The sequence below is a fragment of the Neomonachus schauinslandi genome, chromosome 1, assembly GCF_002201575.2.
Source record: "Neomonachus schauinslandi chromosome 1, ASM220157v2, whole genome shotgun sequence".
Taxonomy (NCBI): domain Eukaryota; kingdom Metazoa; phylum Chordata; class Mammalia; order Carnivora; family Phocidae; genus Neomonachus; species Neomonachus schauinslandi.
Window position 1 is genome coordinate 51,274,182 of NC_058403.1, and position 21,510 is coordinate 51,295,691.

The window sequence follows — 21,510 nt, forward strand, 5'->3', positions numbered from 1 at the left end:
GCTGCTCCCCCTGCTTGTGCTCTCTCTCCCCCTCTCTCTCTCTAATAAGTAAAATCTTTAAAAAAATAAAATAAAATAAAATAAAATAAAAAAAGAAGGTACAAATAAGATAAAGAAGTTGTATATAAAATACCAAAAGAGAAATCTCAAATCATGTAAATAATTACACTCTTTGTAATTATATGTGGGATTTTTTTTTCCTCAGCACAGACTAATTCAAAAAGTACGTTCAGTTTTACTCACCACTAAATAAGTGGTAAAAGAATTAGCTTCACAATTTTCCTTAGCTATCACGTGTGTTTACTTTTGGCAGTGGAGAAAATACCTAACTTACGGGACACAAGAAAATTTTCAGTCATTGATTTGGCTTCTGAGAAACGTTTAGGGTATCAGAGGAACAAAACAGAGCAAATTGTATTTGGCTGGTTCCAAGTTAAAGCTGCCAAGTAACCCATCTCACCATTTACACCCATTACTTCATTCCCTTTATATTATCATCCTACACTCACAAAGCGCTCTGCACTGTGGCTGTCATCCTGGAGTTCATTCTCTGGTAATGCACAAGGACACATCCTCTCAAAGATGCACGGCCATTCTCTCCCCAACCTGCACCTCTCGTTAAATTCACTGTGTGTTAGTTATCTGAGCCTTCAGTGAGAAATACATCCATTTTCTGCAAGTGCACACTTGAAACAAACCAATAATATATTTTCCAACGCTGTTCTTAGTGATTTTTACATTTCAAAACAAACTCACAGATACACTCCTCTATAGCATTTTATATTCTTGGTGTGAGAGGCACATAATCAGAGGGGTGACCTGCATATCCCACTGGCTTTATTTATGTAACTTATAACTCACACACCACACTTTGCCATGTACTTTTCTTTCCTTCAATTGAGTAATTCTTGATAACTCACTTAGTCCATCAACTTTTCCAGAAAAAAAGGCAGAGTAGAAATATCCACTTTCGGGGCGCCTGGGTGGCTCAGTTGGTTAAGCGACTGCCTTCGGCTCAGGTCATGATCCCGGAGTCCCAGGATCGAGTCCCGCATTGGGCTCTCTGCTTGGCAGGAGGCCTGCTTCTCCCTCTCCCACTCCCACTGCTTGTGTTCCCTCTCTCGCTATCTCTCTCTGTCAAATAAATAAGTAAAATCTTAAAAAAAAAAAAAAAAAAGAAAAGAAATATCCACTTTCATTGTCTATATATGAACCTCTTGTGACATTGCCCGACAAAACAATTTTCTTTCAACTTTAATTTGTTCGATTATATGTATTCAGTATATGTTCCTTCACTGACACTGTGTTTTCTATATATTCATCTATGTCTGTCATCTATTTCTGTCCTAAATTGCAAAATGCTTAAGGGTAGACCCTGAGTCAACAAAGGCCTGGCATGGTGTGTGTCTGGAGGAGCACTCACAGCTTTTAGATAAAAATGAGTGGTTATCAGAGAAATAGATGACCAAGCTGTTAAGGGGAAAAGAACAATCATTTTTAGGATTCTTTTGTAATCTTAAAGGCATTTTAAATTATTTCACTCGTTTTCTACATGTAACAACGTTTCACTCGTTTTCTACATTTATACACTCGTTTTCTACGTTTAATCATATCTGAAGGCAAGGTTTTAAAAAATATCTTTTCTTAAAACTGAATCTTCAGAACCTGCTGTATACATTAGTCCATATTTCTTGTACTAATTATCACAATCCTAACAGGGAAAATACTTAACTCACAGAAATCATAGCCCTGGGAAGTGGGGACACAAAATAAAGCTGTATTTGAAATGACTGCACCTATGCCAAATAAGTAATTTCCCCAGTATATCAGAGTGAGTTTTATAATACACATACTGATTTTGAGGGTTCTTTCATGATATCGAGAAAAGTTGATGTGGCATATCATTATGTTTAACATGCGCTTTCCTATAAACTTTAATTATAAGCATTTCACGAACTTGTATATAAATTGGAGAAACAAACTTTAAGTTACATTTTTAAGTTAACTTATTCAGAACCAATGTCCATCTCTAAAATTTTTAGGGGGTCTGCTTTAGAAACCAAGAAGATAGATACTGAGGAAACACATACTTTTCTTGAGAATCTAATTTTTCAATATATGTTGGACATTAAAGACTTCACAATGATATTTAAAGTGGTATTATTTGTAATCACCCAAAACTGGAAATAACCCAAATGTCCCTCAGTGGAGGGATGGATAACCAAGCCACAGTATGTTTTAAAATGGAATACTTACTCTGGAGCAATAAAAAGGAACAAACTATTAATACACTTGATAACATGGATGAATCTCAAATGCATTACACTAAGTAGAAAGAAGCCAGACTCAAAGGACTATGTACCACATGATTCTATTTATCTGACATTCTGGAAAAGGCAACACAATATGGACATGAATCAGATTGGTAATTTCTAGGGGTTTGGGGTGAGGGCAGACACTGACATCTTCTGGAGTGATGGAACTGTCCTGCAACTTGATTGTGGTGGTGAGTACATGGCTATGCATTAGAACTCACAAAGCTGGATTTTACTGTACATAAATTATGCTTTAACCAGGGAAAATTTCATTTTAAAATTAAAAACTCATTTTAATTCATTTTAGATATTGTAGATAAGCATCTTTCACAAATATGCTGAATATTCTTAGTGGCCTTCAATTAACTTTGAGAAGACAAAGAAATCTTAACAGAAACTAAGAAATGCTTGAATGTTGTGGAATATGCAAAGATGCCCTTGCTTAATATGAAAATAAAATCTCATTCTAACCCTACACATTTCTATCAATGGATCGATATGTTCATGGAGAAATGGAGAATATATGATAGATTATGCCTCTGTGGGACCAAAAAGAGACAGTATAAGGAATATATTTTACATTGTATATTTAAATAGCATCCAAAGGCTCACATTTTTCTTTTTTTTTTTTTTTTTGAGAGAGAGAGAGAGAATGTGTGAGTCAGGGGAGGGATAGAGGGAGAGGGAGAGAGCCTCAAGCAGGCTCCACGCTCAGCACAGGGCCCGATATGGGGGCTCAATCTCAGGACACTGAGATCATGACCTGAGCTGAAATCAAGTTGGACACTCAACCAACTGAGCCACCCAGGCAACCCTAATGGCTCACATTTCTAAGGCTACTTATTTTTTTTTTTAAAGATTATTTATTTATTTATTTATTTGAGAGAGAGAGAATGAGAGAGAGTACATGAGAGTGGGGAGGGTCAGAGGGAGAAGCAAACTCCCTGCCGAGCAGGGAGCCCGATGCGGGACTCGATCCCGGGACTCCAGGATCATGACCTGAGCCGAAGGCAGTCGCTTAACCAACTGAGCCACCCAGGCGACTAAGGATACTTATTTTTTTGTGATCATAAATGATCTTTTTGTAAATTATAAGTAACAGGTTTGTCAGACCACTAGGACTAATGTTCTATCAGGTCTCATCATAGCTTTTAGTCAGAGAAAATCAAAGATTAGTGGAATTAGCGGCACTCCCCCCCATCCAGGTTATAGCCATCCACCAAATGTTGTTTTCCCACAAAAGATGAGAAGGGATTGCAATTCTATGTGAACTTAGAAATTATAATACTATGATAAAAGGGAGATAAATAATATTCATATTTATTTTATACACTCTCCACACATTATTGCTTTCTCTGTTGAGACTGGAATAAAATGATATACTTGCAACCCTCAACTGTTTTCATCAATGTCTCAACAAAAGGCTGTAGTGATTCACTAGAAAACCTATGTTAGGTTGGTCAAACTGCTTTGCAGATTTGAACAAAACTTTATTTTCCTGAATAGTCTTACTGATTTATAAATTAAGTCTGAGTTTCAAATACTAAGTTCTATCAGTAGGTAAAAATCAAATGCACAAGCATTCTACATGATACAACAACAGAAGAATGCCACAGCGATCATAGTGAACAAATTGAAAAGAAAGAGCCTTGGGGCGCCTGGGTGGCTCAGTCGGTTGAGCGTCTGCCTTTGGCTTAGGTCACGATCCTGGGGTCCTGGGATTGAGCCCCGCATCAGGCTCCCTGCTCCTCGGGGAGTCTGCTTCTTGCTCTCCCTCTGCCCTCCCCCTGCTTGTGCGCACGTGCTCTCTCTTACTCTCTCAAATAAGTAAATAAAATCTTTTGTTTTTTTTTTAAATAAAATCTTAAAAAAAAAAAAAGGAAAAGAAGGACCCTGTCCACCATCCCCTATATATCATGTCAATTGTTATTTATAGGACACTGCTATCTTTGGTAATAATGCACTTTTCCATTTACCCAAGGTAAAACAAACAAACAAAAAAAGTGCAATATTTTGGCAAGACTTAAAAAGATTTTAAGGTACTACTAGAGGAAAGCTGGTTCTGAAACTAATAAAAGAGCAACCATATTCATTTGCTAGGATTAAAAAAACAGAGTAGAGGGGCGCCTGGGTGGCTCAGTTGGTTAAGCGACTGCCTTCGGCTCAGGTCATGATCCTGGAGTCCCGGAATCGAGTCCCACATCGGGCTCCCTGCTCAGCAGGGAGTCTGCTTCTCCCTCTGACCCTCCTCCCTCTCATGCTCTCGGTCTCTCATTCTCTCTCTCGCAAATAAATAAAATCTTAAAAAAAAACAAAACAAAACAGAGTAGCTCTTAATTACAGCTTTATCTTCCATTAAAAAGTTTTCTACCATCTTTTCTTATATTTAAATCAATAACACTAATTTCTTATCACTGAGCACAGAAAGAATTCATGTAAAACTGAAGTACATATTGCCTACACTGATCCTCAGGTGAACAATAACAGAACACGTTTTCCTGCTTTTTTGATACTAGGCACACGTAATGAAGCCTGGTATGTACCATATACAAAATGAAAAATTCCCATCAAGCTCATTCCCTTTAAGTGTTTTTAAATTACAATGTGGTATTTGTGGTATTAATGTCTTCCGTGGTTTAGTCCTTTTTTCTCTTCTTTCTCTGTCATCCACCTGCTAGTTAAAAACAAAGCAAAACAAAACAAACTTTCCCCTCTACCAGGAATTCTCCAAATCGTTTCATTCACACAGTGATCTAGCTTTATAGTTTTACACTCAGATTTATAGAGAGACCATTCTGGTGACTGTTTAAAGACAACCACCAAGGGTGCCTGGGTGGCTCAGTCGTTAAGCGTCTGCCTTTGGCTCAGGTCATGATCCCAGGGTCCTGGGATCGAGCCCCGCATCGGGCTCCCTGCTCAGCGGGAAGCCTGCTTCTCCCTCTCCCACTCCCCCTGCTTGTGTTCCTGCTCTCGCTATCTCTGTCAAATAAATTTTAAAAAAGAAAAAAAAGACAACCACAGTCACACGTGTGTTCACATGCACAGAGGCTGATGTTTGGAAGCGTGGATCTCTCTGGTCACTCTCACTGGAGGGTGGCAGTTGTCGAGGCCACATTCACAAAGCTACATTTCTAGTTTATTTTCCCTAGCAATTTGGGATATAAATGAAGATTTTGATAATAACCAATAATGTTTACTAAAATTTTACTCTACAGAAGTGTTCTAAATAAATTTTATCTAATTAACATTTCACGGGTAAATGACATAGTCTACTGCAAGGTTATACTTTAATATGTAAGTTCCTATATTGTTAAAAATCTCACAGTTAACACTCATATGTCTAAGAGATAACCAATCTATTAAATTTGAGCATTAAGTTTATTAGCTTTTGATAGTACCTACTGAAATATTCACCTGAATATAATATAAATTTTAAGCTTAGATCGTATGTTCAACTGTTCCCTCAAAATGTCTATTTAGGTGTGTGTGTGTGTGTGTGTGTGTGTGTGTGTGTTAAGCATCCCAAACTCAGCAGATCCCTAAGTCTCTGTCCTGTTCCCGCATCTGCTCTTCTCCAGTCTCCCTCACTTTGGAAAATGGCACCAATGATTCACTCAGTTTCTTTAGCCAAAAACCTATGTAGGGGTCGTCACTGACTATCATACCTCACAGATACCCAGTTTATTAACAGGTACCATTGGATCAAAATATTCCCCAAAGCTGACCTAGTAAATCTATCACCGTGACTCCAGTCAAAGCCCTGACCATCTCTGACTGGTCTACCACATCAGACAACGCCACTCTCCATTGGTCTCCCTGCTTTCACTTCTGCTGTCCTAACGACAATTTTCCACATAACAGCCAGGGAAATTCTTTAAAAATGCAAACCAGTATCATGTCAAAATGCTGACCAAAACTTTCCAAAACTAACCAAACCAAAATTCTTATCTTGGCTTTAAAGGTGGTATAATATTTAACCCCGGAATACCTTATTCAACTCTAGTCAATTTATTTCAAGACAAATATAATTTAGTAAAAATTTAAACTACAAAGTAAAAATAATACACATAGGATTTTTTTTCATTCTCCTCCTAGAAAATAGTAAGTACCCATGTTTTAAGCTTTTATTTAAAATTTTACATTTATAGCTAAATGTCAATTATGTTAAATAGAAACCATTTAGAAAAACTATTTAAGAAAAAAATAACAATCTATGCAAACTAGTACAGTTTTAGCTTGCTTAACAGAACATTTTTTAAAAATAAATTCTATATTCTTCTAGGTCTCAAGATAGTTATATAATGAAAGTCACATAATTGCAAACATATAATTTTATAAGAAAGTAAAACTATCAGCATAGTCTCTTACATCAAGTAAATGGGAATCACAGTAACATCAAATAATTTAACAATTACACTTTGGTAAATATTTATAACAACACAATGTACATTTAAAAAGGTAAATGCTACCACCGGGGGTGGGAGGATGGGTTAGCCTGGTGATAGGTATTAAAGAGGGCACGTTCTGCATGGAGCACTGGGTGTTATACTCAAATAATGAATCATGGAACACTTCATCTAAAACTAATGATGTAATGTATGGGGATTAACATAATACAAAAAAAAAGAAATAAAACATTACAAATGTAAAAAAATAAAAAAATAAAAAAATAAAAACAAAAATAAAAAGGTAAATGCTAGCTGCGACTTTCCTGAATTCAACTTTGAGATTTTCAACATTTGCGAGAAATATAAGAGACGTTAGGTAGTAATATGTGATTTTGCTTTGGGCTGATTTTGAAACATGCAGAAAGAGTCTAACATGGAATTAGGTACTTGAACATCCAACATCTCTATTTCATCCCTATTTGCTGAGACCTCTGCTCTATGCCCCTCTAGGGATACGGGTCTATACTCACTGGACTCTGGTTATACATTCTAATGAGGCTCAGGTAGACCAAACATAAAAAACAAAAACCAAACAAAACTAGAGCAGTAATCCAACTCATACTGGCTTCAGCAATGAGACACAAACAGCCAACTACAAATGAACACTTACATTGCCAAATATTTCATATATAATTAACACTATAGATGAGTACCCCTTAAAAAACATATTGCATAGAACCTAAAAAGTTGAAGCTCAAAAGGATTTTGGAGATCATTTAAGATAAACAGCCCCTTCATTTATCACTTGGAGAAAGTGAGGCCTGAGAAGTTACCTTCTTCAAAGACAGTCAAATACTTAATATTGCTGGAGTCAGGTCTGGGATCAGGTTTGACTATTTTTAATGTTCACTTCAAAATTCCATGCTGGTTTTATAATAATACAGTCCATAAATGATTAAGACAAGTGCTTATTAAAATATTAAGTAACAAAGAAGGGCATGAAATTATCTCTACAATATAATCGAAATCATGTAAAAAAAATCTAAAAAAATGTCAAAATGTTAAAACTCTGGGACATTGATATTTCGAGTATGTATATGCTTGTATTTACATATTCGTTAATTTTCTTTCTTTTCTACAGTTTCCATATTTTATACAATGAACAACTGCTACCTATATAGTCAGAATAAAAAACTGAAGAGATAAATGTCACATTAAAAGTCGACACTTGTATTGTTAATTACAGTTAATTTGCAGCATGCAGAATCAAAAACTAATTTGCTGTTAAACATATTGTTAAAATATTTCTCTGTTTAAGTAAAGCAACTGCACTGTTTCTGAGGGAAAAATCAAGAGTAAATGGGGACAACATATATTCACATGCACTTACAAACTGAAGGACTAGAAAAATATTAATAAAACACACTATGCTATGAATTTATTCTTAATTTATAGGAGAAACGGTATCTAATATTAAGTATATATGAAGCAAACTGCAACTTCTGCTTCTTACCCACTTGCCAATAGGAATTTAATAAACAGAATATATGAATTTCATCTCTAATTGGCAAGATTTTATTTACTTCATTTTCTGAATTATCAGAGTTAATTGAACTTAGATGTTTTATTATATATACATATATCCAGAGTTCATTTGAGGCTAGGATATCCTATGTTCTTACTGATTTAGAGCCTACTATACAGAATATGTGTGTTTGCTTCCAACTTTTATGTCAGCTACATTATCTGGCAGTTCCCAGAAAAGTTACCACTGGAGAATGCTCCAAATAGCTTAGTTTCCCACTGTCCCCTGAATGATGTCACATTTCACACTCTTGCTTCTTCTTGCCCGCTCACTTTTTGAACTGTGTCTATTCTCCATGACTCAGGAAATTTCCATCCTATGAAACAGCCTCGGACTTACAAAGTCTGTAACAGTCTTTCCTCCAAGCATAAGTAAAAACTAAGAAGTTAGAATTATACAATTTAGTGCATAATGTTCTCTAGGGATTTCATGTATGTTCACTTTATTTTCTAAAGTAGAGTGCAAATTTCTTGGGGGCTGGGATTTAGCTTATCCTTCTTTTGTATTCTTATGTATAGGGGAGCTCAGTGACCAGCAGAGGAAGGAGTGAAGATGCTCTAAGACTTTCAATTAGAAGTGAGATCTTACCCGATAGTCAACCAAGCAACCAGGTACTCTCGGTGTATTCATTACACAGCAAACACAGTAACGGGTTATGGAAGATCAGAAAATTTAAGAAAAAGTTTTTGCCCTCAAAACCTTATAATCTTTTTTAATGTGGAGAAGCACTTTAAAATTAGAAGACAGTGGAGCAGAGTTCATAGTTAAATGTGTAGGACATAGACTGTAGAAAGAAAAATGAGAATTAGTCTTACCACTTACTGTCATTATGAATGAAGATGTCACATAAGTTTTCATAAAGAAATAGAGCCTGAGACATGGACCTTTAGAATAAAGATTCTGAAAGGGTGGTGCATAGGAGGAAACAGCTTGAAAAACTCACAAAACCAGGAAAAAAAAATCAAGACAAGATTGGAGGGCAAGCATTAGGAATTACTGAACAATGTTTTAGTTGGGTAAAATCCTGTGGATCTTACTGCTAGCAGAAGAGCACAGAATAATTTCAAAGGAAAGAAAAAACAATGCTGGGTTTTAAAGAGGAAAGTGATCTGGAGAAAGCAGAATTTAAATTCAATCAGCTGTGTAAACAAAATATATTGGAGGAAAGGCAGGGAGCCTGATTTAACATAAAGAGCAGGAAAATGGGAATCAGGAGACTTGGTTTTATCCTGCTTTGACTTGGGTAGATCTATCACTTAACTAACTGTCCAATGTGTCTCTTGTGTCCCCATTTTTCAAATACGATAACCCAGGTTAACTTATTTTTCAGCTAATTCATTTTAAAATCCACTGATACAAATTCTAAGATCAGGACATACCATCATGTGTAAGATTCTTTCAGTTGTCCAGCTATGAGGCAACCGGAAAGATTAGCTGATTATAAAAAAAAACTTCCAAAGAACAATCAATGTGACTTAGTGACTGAATGGGTTTGGGAATTGGGAAAATTGAAGGAACCAAAGATTATTTTCTGGTATCACACTGGATAGTTGGGATAAATGTGACGCCCCTCAGGGAGAGAGGTAAATTGGAGGAGAAAGCTCATTGTGCTACTCTGTCCTCTTCTCCGATACAAGGAAGACTTAAGTTTTCTCTCCCTGAGCTCCATGCTCAAAGTTTAGGTAAGTGTCATAGATGCTGTGGTTCCCAGCAAAGAATCAGGAAGGATCTTGATTTCTGGTACATTAGTTTATAAATCTGGCTGGATCATTTTTATTGATGTGTTTCTATTCACCTTGTACTTTCTGTATGGAGTACTTCACACCCACTATTTACCACAGCTTTACACACAGACAAATGATTTCCAAATTCAACAGAACTCACTTGATGCTAGGGAGGAGGGTGGCAGCAGGAGGAGGAGGAGAAAGCCGGGGAGGAACATCATATTCTTCACTTCCCAGGTGGCCATTGGAAAAGACCTGAAAGGAAATGAAAGGGCTAGTTTAAGAATTTAACTTCTGGAGGACCTTAAAACAGTAACAGCTCTTAGAAAAACTGTAATTTTGAAAAGCATATGTAATGTCAGTTTATTTAAACAAGTGAAATATCATATAATTTACTTAGGAGTCAGAGGCACCATAGCGATTATTCACCACCAACCAAAGGAGTATACCAAGTTATATGTAAAAAATATAATACAACGTGATTCTTAAACATATTGGGAAGGAATACATACTATAATTTCTATAAATCTGATACAGGTAGCTAGATGCACAGACAGTAAAATTTCCCAAATACCTATCAGTTTTTATGGAAAAGTTACCATTCTCTATAGGATTCTGTGAAGAGAAAGCAGTACTGGTGCAATTCTTATTTCAATTCTCCCAAAAAAAGTGTTCTAAATTATATCTCTCTGGGGTTAACAGAACATTTTTAAACTTCTTGATAAAACAATACATGAGTACAATCAGAAATGCCTTTCATCTTTCAAGGCTGAAGCTTCAACATTATTGGCAACGAGAGACCTGTTCTGGCTTTCAAAGTGCATGCAATTTTAAATGAAATTTTTCGTGTGAACAGCACAAGCTAAAATTGTTACCTTGCTAATAAGGTGGAGAGCCGGTGTTTAATTACTCAGAATAAGAAATTCCGATTTCCAGGTTTCTCAGTTATACTACAGGAACTGAACAACTGCTTGTTACTAATGCAACAACTTGGAATTAAAGCAATTTAAAAAAAGAGAGACTAACTTTGCACAGTCACACACATACAAAAAAGGTTAGACATATTTTAAAATCTTTAAGTAATCATTAGGGTTTTATCATGGGGCTCTTACCAAAACTCTTATTAATTCATATTTAAAAGGTAGGCTGATATGGGGGCAAAAGGCTGTAATATAACCTGAAAAGCCCGATATAGCCCCATTACCAATTTCTTTTCCTCCCCTCGTATTTCTAAAATGGTGTTGAAGCTTTTGGAACGCAAGATAAAAGTCCATGCCCTTCTCTATCAACTTAAAATAAGAAACGTGGTTTAAAGGACACATTTGAAATACATCAATGATTGCTTTTCAGAGTTACACAATCTAAATCGTATAGCATTGAAGTGTCACTCTAAAATCTAGGACCTGTGCTGGAGTTCCAATTTCTCCTTTGCATGTCTCCCTCATTAGAGGCGATATTATAGTTACATGTGGACAAAACAGATCCCAAACACCATTTCATTCTGAATTCCATGTTCCCACCTGCACCCATTCTAGTAGACTTAGAATCATTTTAGCTGCCACTGACTGAGTGCAATAAATTATAGGTTGAGCTAAAAATAAATATTTTATATTCTTTGGAAATGTGAAAAGTCTGTTTATAAATAGAAAAAAAATTGTTCCTCAAATGTGTACACTGATAGCATCAACTGAAACAATTTACATGGAAACCCCATGGATTCGGGCCTTTTTTTTTTTTAAAGAGAGGCATGGGAGTGGGGGGGGGTGGGGCAGAGGCAGAGGAAGAGGGAGAATCTCAAGATCTCAAGCAGGCTCCACACTTGGTGTGGAGCCCGACACGGGGTTTGATGTGACGACCCTGGGATCATGACCTGAGCCAAAATCAAGAGTCAGACACTTAACCAACAGAGCCATCCAGGCCCCCAGATTCAGGTCTTCTTTAATTCTTTAACTAAGGAGACATCTTTTTCTTCTGCCTTCCCAGCTGACTATCCCAAATGTACCACAACTCCATTGAAAATGCTACCAATTTAAATATTCTGATCCTATTACTATTCTGCCAAAAAACAAATAACAACAACAACAAAAACCTTTAAAACCTCTTTCCTGTCTAACAAATTAAAGATAATTTAGTGTAGAATTCAGGACACTCTATTATTGGTTTCAATCTACACTGCTGTATTTCACCTACCCTGCCTATTCTCTCTATTCTAGCCATCCAAAATGGACTTCCTTCACTATGCCCATTCTCCCTTCCTTCATGCTATTCCTCCCTGTCATGTCTACAAAAACACCCTCCAATCTTTTCGTGTCTATAAGCCAGTGACCTTCTTGCATGCAGCTTTCTTTATTTCTTCTTTTACACTGCATCTCAGTGAGATTTGTTTTTCTTCTTGAGGAGCCCGTATTGTTCTTTCTGAATGCTTCTTCTATGCCTTATCTTTTAGTGAACTAAGCCTACACCTGTCTCCTTCTCACTATCACTAGACTTTGCTTTATTCCTTTTATATTTCCCCTGGTGTCTTAAACATCTTAAGAACTCACACAGCTGAAAGAGGTTGAAGAAATAAAAAGACAGTAGGGGAAGTTTAGACTTATGGAAGAAGTTTAATCTGAGTTATCATGTAACTTATTATAAATTCTAGGTTATCCTAGATTAATATGTTTCTACATGCCTTAAGATAGCATCAATGCTAATCTTGAAGTTTGAAGTGTCTTCTTAAGATTCAAATATTGTCTAAAAATTAAGCTTCAAGTATTTGGGACCCTTGAGATACCGGGTCTTTTGTGATCATCTTAGCACAATTAAGACAAAATCTTTTATTTGTACAAAACCCCAAAGGAAATCCCTTTTCCTTATCCCACGTATGTGAAGCCACACAAACACTACCCCAAAAATATGGCTAAATTCTGTCCTTCTATGACATCAGATTGGAAATGAAACTAGTGTATGCCGAGGACTTATTTCTTGATAGCTCTTCAGATTTATAGATAAGTTCGAGGTATTCATATAAATATGTGCCTCTCCACCAAAAGGCAAAAGCCACAATCTCAAAAAGGGGAACTTTTCAATGTATTTATCTAGCAGCATCTTCAAAAGATTATTGTACACAGGATCATTTTAGAATAATGTCACTTGAAGTAACATCTCAAGTCAGAGATAGTTTTCTATCACATTAGAAACAGCAGTATTCTTAAACTTTCAAGAGGAACAAATAAAGATAGTTTAACACAACGTTAGTATCTGGATATAAGTAGATAAATTTCAAGTATCCAATGATATTTTAAAACATTTTAATGCAAATATTTTCACCTCAGCTAATTAAAACAAACCAACACCAACAATAAATATCTAGCCAACAAAATATTTATTAAAGAGCAGGTTTCTAATGTGGCTAGAATCTGAGAATTTCAGAGAAAGGAAACAGTACTACAGGAAAGAAATTTCTTACCAATAAAACAAGATAAACCTAAAAACTCTTAGCTTGCAGATTCACATTAAAAGTAAAGTATTACCTTAGCTAATTTGATGATGTTAGGTGGGAGGGAGGAGAGAAAAGGGAGTCAATGAAAGTCACAGAAAATTCTTACACTTCATTTTAATGATGAGCTGAATGGCTCTTTCCCTCACAGCTCTCTACAAGTGGCAAATGGTGTAATTAGAATTTAATTTATTCTTGCTCCCCTTACCATTCATCTAGTGAAGATGCAAATGGAAAGGGCAAATGCCTCTAATGGATGGTGGGAAGTGGCACAGTGACAGAGGACACATGATGAAGGAAAGCGAGTTGTCTCTCCATTTACGGGTGTTCATTTTATGAATTCCCCCTGCAGGTACATCCAATTCTAATTTAAGCATTTTGTGCTTACTCAAGTTTTCTTATCTTTATAATGGGAAGCTAATAGTTCATTTGAAGTATTCCCTCTAATGAACACAAGTTTACATGAAAGTTGTTCCTATTTCACACAACCACGTGTTTGTTTACAATTGGAGAGATTGATGGGTTATGTGAAGATACATCAACTTCCAAATATCTAGATCCTCGTCCCCTTTATTCCCATGGTAAAATGCTTTAAAAACTGCACACCAGGTATGGGGGGGGGGTGAGGATACATTGTAACATTTACTATTCTCATGAAAAATAGGAGGAAAAAACTCATTTCAAATGAGAAAATTACATGCTACCTTCGGCTGAAGGCCAGTGTTGGAAAAATACATTAAAAAGCTGTTTTTCCTCCTTGTATGTCATGGATGTCCTCTTCCTCCAAGCCCTTTCCCTGCCCTGCCCTCGCCCACCCCAACCCCAGCACATATACACTCTCTTGCTTCTATCATCAGCTTAAATATTGTACTAACTCAGCAACCAATGTACTCATTAGGAATTATGCTAAATAAAAAGAGAGGAGGGAGAGAAAGAGATGATGATTTTGGTCTTAAATTTGTAAAAAAGGAAAAAAAAGTACAACTATAATGAATGAAAATGTCAACTGTTACAACTTCTACTGCTCCTTTATGTCTAGCTGTTACTTTTGGTTTTATTCCAGACCTGAGGAGTAGGAGGATTTAGGTATTTGGAGGGTAACTATTCTCCTAGATAAGATACTATTATTCTTCCATTTTATAAAGTAAGAAAAATAAGAGACAAACCAAGAAACACTCTTAACTATGGTTTCCAGAAGGGAGGTGGGTTGGGGGGACGGGGGAAATAGAATCGATTAAGGAGTGCACTTGTGGTGAGGAGTGCCGGGTGATGTACGCAAGTGCTGAGTCACTATATTGTATACCTGAAATTAATATAACACTGTATGTTAACTATACCGGAATTTTAAAAAATAAGGAAATATTTTTTATGTTATAAATAAATCTACTCATTTAAAAAAAGGTAAGAAAAATAAGTGGAGTTGGGGCAAAGATGTAGTACGTTGCTCGCCTCCACAAAGTAACTTCTAGAGCAGGAAGTAAGACTCCATTCTGATTCCAGAGCCTGGCTGATCTGTGCTGATAAGATGGTTAGCCCTGTTAAAATGCAGCTACCAGGTTTGCCTTATCCTTGTCAGTTTTCATTCTGTCTGAAGGAGTTCTCTGTTATAAAAACCTTTTGTTAAATTTGGAAGGGGAGAAAACATTGGGATTCTGGTTATCCTGAACACCAGGAGGGTCTTGCATATAGAAAGCACTTACAAATGTGAAATTTAATCAGTTTGGATGGAGGAACTATAAAGATGTAAGGTGAGAGGGCGCCTGGGTGGCTCAGTCGGTTAAGCGACTGCCTTCGGCTCAGGTCATGATCCCAGGGTCCTGGGATCAAGTCCCACATCGGGCTCCCTGCTCTGTGAGGAGCCTGCTTCTCCCTCTCCCCCTCCCCCTGCTGGTGTTCCCTCTCTCGCTGTGTCTCTCTCTGTCAAATAAATAAATAAAATCTTTAAAAAAAAAAAAGATGTAAGGTGAGAAACAAACTCCAAGGCAGGATCACAGAAACTGAGAACCACAAGATCCCAGATGGACTCAGTCCTCTGTCAGATGTTAGTTGAAGCCAGTCTCTTAGGTTTTGCAACAGTGAAATGAGAAGAGGAGTTAGGCTTTTTCTACTGTATGTAAATTATGATGTACCTTGTGGTCTACTGAAGTTCCTTCATAAAGATAATAAAAGAAAAGAAGAAGAGACATCTCTTTTACATTATTTATTACATTAACTATATGTAAATCCTTCTTTATAATCCATTGTAGAAGTTGAACAACTAGACCGAAATCATAAATCTTAGAAGTCTAATTTTGGTTAAAACTTTATGTCTGGTTATAACATGAAATCAACTTTGAGAATATAAACATTGTATACATACAACATATGAGATTAGACCTTAAAGAATCTTAATGAGGATTATTTAGCCAGAACTAAACAAGATTAAAATCCAGCTTTCACTATGAGATATTGTGCAATTTACTCAATGTTCTCTAGGATATTAATATGTACCAATGGTCAGGACACAAAAGTTCACATAGAAAACATTTAAAGGAATCTTCAAAACTGAAGTCACTATTAATATTTCATACCTATAGTTAACATAATAAAATTTCATACCTGTAACCTAAGAAATTATAACCCCCATTTAAAAAATGGTAAGCTTCCATACAAAAATTAATAGCCAGTATGTTCTAGGGCTTAGAAGGGCAGGTTTATATTAGTGCTAAAACTGTATAACATATTATGTAAAAGAATCCAGAAATAAGAGGTCTTCAATGAATTGGCTAAGATAATTACTATAAGTATTTCCAAAGTCCATTCAAGAAATAAATCGTACTGTGTTGCAAGATATAACCAGTCAATTCATGTCAGAACTCATTCCAACACTCTTCTCAAGACAAGTATGATCAGGTATGAATGAAAAGTAATAGAGGCTAAAGGAAAAAAAGAAAAAAAAACAACCCAGCAGATCCTTTCAATCCAGATTCTAGGTTGTGGAAATATACATTTGATGATGATAAGCACTCCATTTTCAGAAAACATTATAAAAATGCTTTTATAAATACTTTTTCTTCCATTTACATGTTTAGATGACCTTGGAGGAAACCTTCAGAGACCTTCATATTTAAAATAGATGATATATTTAAAATACTGAAGGTACCGAGGTGAGTCTTGGACAAAGAGTCATGGCAAACTCCCAGCACTGCTCCCCTTTGTTTTGAATGCCACACTAGACATTTTGACTCTTCGTATCCTGGCTGCCCTAGAACCTCTGAAGTTAAATATTATTATACAAAGGTTTCATTAGCACTTAACTTTGACACAAGAGCACATGTGTACACGCACACATGTGCGGGCACACACACACACACACAAGTTGAATACATGTGTCGTACTTCACATTTCTTTTTTTCTTGAATATATGGTGAATTCATCAATGCAAACCATTATTTTGAAGGAATTGATTACTCTCCTAAAATAACAATTAAAGATCAATAGGGAGGCATCACTTTAATATTACAGTCTTCCAAAGAGGCAAAGCCTCCTTCAGCTGAGGGAAGATGGCAACCATCTGATCTCAGAGCCAAAAATATCATGAAAACAAATACCAGAAAATATTATAGTACAACTCTGCCAAGGGCCTACCAAGAATTCTAAACTCAATGATTTCTGCTGCTGCCTCTTTGGTTCCCTGTAAGCTTAAATTCTTTCCTGGATCTATAAATGATAGTGGTGATATCTTTCAAGTTAGAGCTCAACACGTGTGACAGTCTCTTTCAGTTTTATGGAGAAACAGCTTGCCCTGTAAGAGTGACCTGGAAGTGCTGTCTTTATATATGGGAGAAGTTCATTTTACCTGGATGCACAAGGTGACTGTCCTTGGCAACAATGTCAATGGCCGATTTATGATACGCTATAATCAACTTTTTTTCAGACTAGGTAGAACCAGGTGAGTTAACAACAACAAAAAAAACCCAAAAAAACCCAAAAACCAAAAAACAACGGTGCTCATTCTCCCACCAACAAGTTATTCATAGGAAAAAGTTTTGGCAGATGAAATAAGGGAAGGTGTAATAAATCTCCTGCAAATTATCTAGTGTCTTCACATTAAAATCAAATCATTACTTAGAACCTTCTTCCTGACTTCTTTTAAGTTTAAATGAGCTTCTGATTATTTATAACTTGGAGATAATTAAAGACCTTCAGGGAAGTGCCACACCAGGCAAAAAAAACCCAAAAACCAAAAATCAAAAAACCCCTCAAAAAACAAAAAACCACTGCCCAACCTTTTATTCTACCTCCTATCAGAAGAGTTTGAGAAGACTGTTTAACTTCTGCTTTGCTTCTTTCTTACCTTGGCTCCTTCTAAAGGCAAATCATGGCGTCTGTGTTTCCGCATAAGCACAGGGTCAGAGCCCATTCTACCGTGCCTTCCATTTACATTTGAACTTGCTGTGATTCCAGGCTTTGGAGAGCCATCCCCTAAGAGCCGACATCCCACTGACTGATTAGGTCCAAACACATCCCGAGGACACCAGGCTTCAAGAGGCATTGGCTGGTCTCGGGAAGGCACACTTTCCACGTGATGGAAGTGACGACTCAGTCTATTTTCAGGTGGGATTGGGGGAGGTCTCTCAGGTGGAGGTGGAGGAGGATCTCTTAAGGGAGGAGGTGGTGCTGGGAGCGGTTTATCTTGTTTTCTCACCATGCAAGGAGAAGACTGAAGAGATACAACGGGAAAAAAAATTAGAAGTTGTACCACACACTGAAAAATGATTTCCAGACTAGTCTATTATCACTTTTGTTTTCTAAGCCATAATGGAATTTTATTAGATTCCTGTGTCATCTTTTAATGTTTCTTTTTATCATCAATTAAAGACATTTTTGAAAATTAAGGAAAAGCTTACGCAAATATATCTCATTAGAATTTTTTGTAGAAAATGAATACATAAACTTGAACGTTAAGGACTATAAAGACTCTACAGGAAAAAGTAGCAGATATCAAAATTATGTGATGATTTTGACTGACTGAAAATAATATTTAGTCCTTAATTTATTTGCACCTTTACACAATTTAGGAGAGAGAAAGAAAACTATCAAAGTTGCTGTTGTTTTGCTTTTTGAAAGAGCAACTTGATTTGTATTATCTCTGAAAGAAAGTGTTGGTTCTGCCATTTCGTATTTGCTACTGCAACATAAAGAAACTGATAAGGGGCAAATTTGCTCTGGTCCTGTGTTTTACCAGTTATTACCAGAACAGTGGAAAATCATAAATAATAGAGCAGCATTATTTGTAGAACCTATCTGAATTTGTATGGATCCTTAAAATGAAAAAATATCGGTCTAATTCCCATCTGGAAATATGAAGGTACATGAACCTAAATTGAATCTATGTGATTCTCATGTTTTTATTTTTATTTACATGGTTCATCCGATGAATGATTTTGTACTTTTATGGTTAGAGAATATTACAGAAAAAATGGAATGTGCTATATGTTTACATAATTCTAACTAAATACAATCCTAAAAAGTCTTAATCTGATCTTAAAACCAAGTTAACTGTAATAGAGAACAATCAACTACTACTAAAATATTGTGCTTCTGACTCATTTTAGACTCTAGAGCATATTACCAAATGGAATTAACTTTTTAAGTCTTAGATTTAATAAAGCAAAATATGCCCTTATCGAATTTGGAAAAAAAAGTCCTCATAAAACTAAAACAAACCATGGACTTAGATTTACATAGTTAGAATTATGTCTTTAATATTAAAGAGTAATGTGATTACTTCACAAATACTGTAATTCTTTGTAATTAATTCCTTCAGGTATAAAAAGTACTATACAAATAATTCCCTCTTCTGAGTCACCTTGAAACATGGGTGATAATTTATCACATTGTAAGCCCTTATGCAAATATACTCCCATCACATTTTTTCTTGTCATGACACGATGAAAATGAGTGTAAAATATCATTCGATAAGGGTATGCAATTTATTTTAATGCATATAATGACTTTTGAAATCCATTTTACAGAATAACCATATTTGCTCTTTATGCATTTTTGCAAATCAGGGAGATATTATAGATATATGCTCTCTCTGAATAATTATGTTACTTTTATAGTAATAAAGCAAAAATATGATAGTGGGCTCACCATAAGCAAAATGAGAAACACATCAAAGTTCTTCATAAACAATTAAGAGCACAAGAAATGCAAGGAATGGAATTCAAAGGAACCTGAGCAACCAATAAGTGTTACTTAAATTATCTGTGTTTCTAATAAAATCCGTTTACCTTTGGTGAACCAGTTGGGCTGCCACAGGGAGACCGGACAATGCCTTTCTGAATTAGATCCAGGCGAGGAGGTACTGGTGGCAGGCTTAGATGTGGGATCTGGAGAGGATCTGGATGTGGCTTTCTTCTCTGTGCAAGGGGAGAGGATCCTGGTGATGTGACTGGTGAATTCTGCCTGTCAGTGCACTAGAATAGAGAAAACGAAAGATGATGGTGATTTGATATGGAAAGTGTATGCCTTTCAGTTCTTAAGGAAGACATTTGGTTTGAGAAGGTGTCTGCCATTGAACATCTGTTAAACTCAGTTTACTCTGATTAATAGATGGAAAGCGCTCACATTGTCCCTCAAGGGCAGTATTATGTAAAGAATAAATGGGTAAGTTTCTCCTACATATTGCAGACAAGGTCTAGGAAAAAAGAAGTGCAAAAGCATAGTTTAAAAACAATCAAATGCAAACATTTCCTGCAGAAGCTCGTCCACATTTATGAGGAAGCCAGAAATATACAATGCAGAAATGCACATTGTTCTTGGTTTCTAGACTATGGAATTTTCTTAAATCTTTGACTTACAGTATATTCTAGACCTTAGAAGTCATTTTGTTCCATACAAAATATGTATCCAGTGCATAGCCTACTTTCGTAAAACCAATTAAATCAGGCAGGGTTTAACAAATAAAAATGTGTATTTAAAATAAAAACAGACCAACTGTTTTTTCCCCGGGACTTCACATGGAAAAAAAATCCTCAAGTTAAGTGTTTTTCTTTGCTACTAAAGGTTTTCTACTTTCTCCTTTAGATAAAATGGCATCGAAAAGCCAGTAACAAGTACTTTGATTTATAGATGTGTAACCTTTTTTTATCTTGGAATTTTTCTTTTAATGTGACATAAACTGCTTGTGATTTCATATAAAAACCATACCAATTAATCAAATAGCCTTACCAAGGTAAACAATATTCTGCTATGAAATATCAGGCAGTTTCTTTTTCAAGGCAAGTTACTAGCTCTTTGGAGATCTAGGTTTGATTTTTGTACCTACTATGCTTTGATAGTCATCTGTTTCCTAATGCTAGTATTTTTAGAGTGTTAAGCTTACTGTTAACCTATTTTCCTCCTAACATTACTCACCTATATAAGAGCAGTCAATGTCAACAATTGACAATTTAATTCAAGCTGTAGCAACAGTGACAAAGCTTTAGCCATTCTGTCTTTATCTGAGAGGGGATGATAGATTGTGTTCACATCCACACTTAGTTACATTGTGTAAGGCTTTTTCTAATTAACTAAAACTGGGGTTTGTTTGGTGTTTTTCTCATGATTAGACTAGGGCTATGGGGCTTTGAAGGAAGATGAAGGTCAAGTAATATTTTAACCACATCATATCAAGGGTCCAAACCATCAATATGATTCATCATTGTTGATGCTGACCTTGATTACATGGCTATGGTACTATCTGTCAAGGTCTCTTCCCTGTCAAGTTACTCCCTTTTTCTCCCCCTGTCCATACTATACTATACTCTCTGCAAGGAAGTCACTATGCACAGACCACAGACCACACTTAAGGAGTGGGGAATTATGGGCCCCACTGTAAAGGCTTCTTTTATTTTTTTTAAAGATTTATCTATTAGAGAGAGAGAGAGAGAGAGAGAGTGGGGGGCGGGGCACAGGAAGAGAATCTTCAAACCGACTCCCAACTGAGCAGGGAGGCCAACGCAGGGCTTGATCTCAGGACCTATGAGAT

The 21,510-nt window shown here is 36.1% G+C and overlaps 1 protein-coding gene across 4 annotated transcripts in view; it reads right to left on the reverse strand.

Moving 5' to 3' along the window:
- The window catches only part of CBLB (Cbl proto-oncogene B), a 222,459-nt gene that overhangs the window by 43,347 nt on the left and 157,602 nt on the right, over positions 1–21,510 (reverse strand). For all 4 annotated transcript variants that reach the window (XM_021692313.1, XM_021692316.1, XM_021692315.1 and 1 more), the window contains 3 exons: positions 19,772–19,957; positions 17,830–18,195; positions 10,173–10,267 (listed from right to left, as the gene is read on the reverse strand). In XM_021692313.1, the coding sequence (XP_021547988.1) occupies positions 10,173–10,267; positions 17,830–18,195; positions 19,772–19,957 (647 nt within the window). The remainder of the gene's footprint in view (positions 1–10,172; positions 10,268–17,829; positions 18,196–19,771; positions 19,958–21,510) is intronic.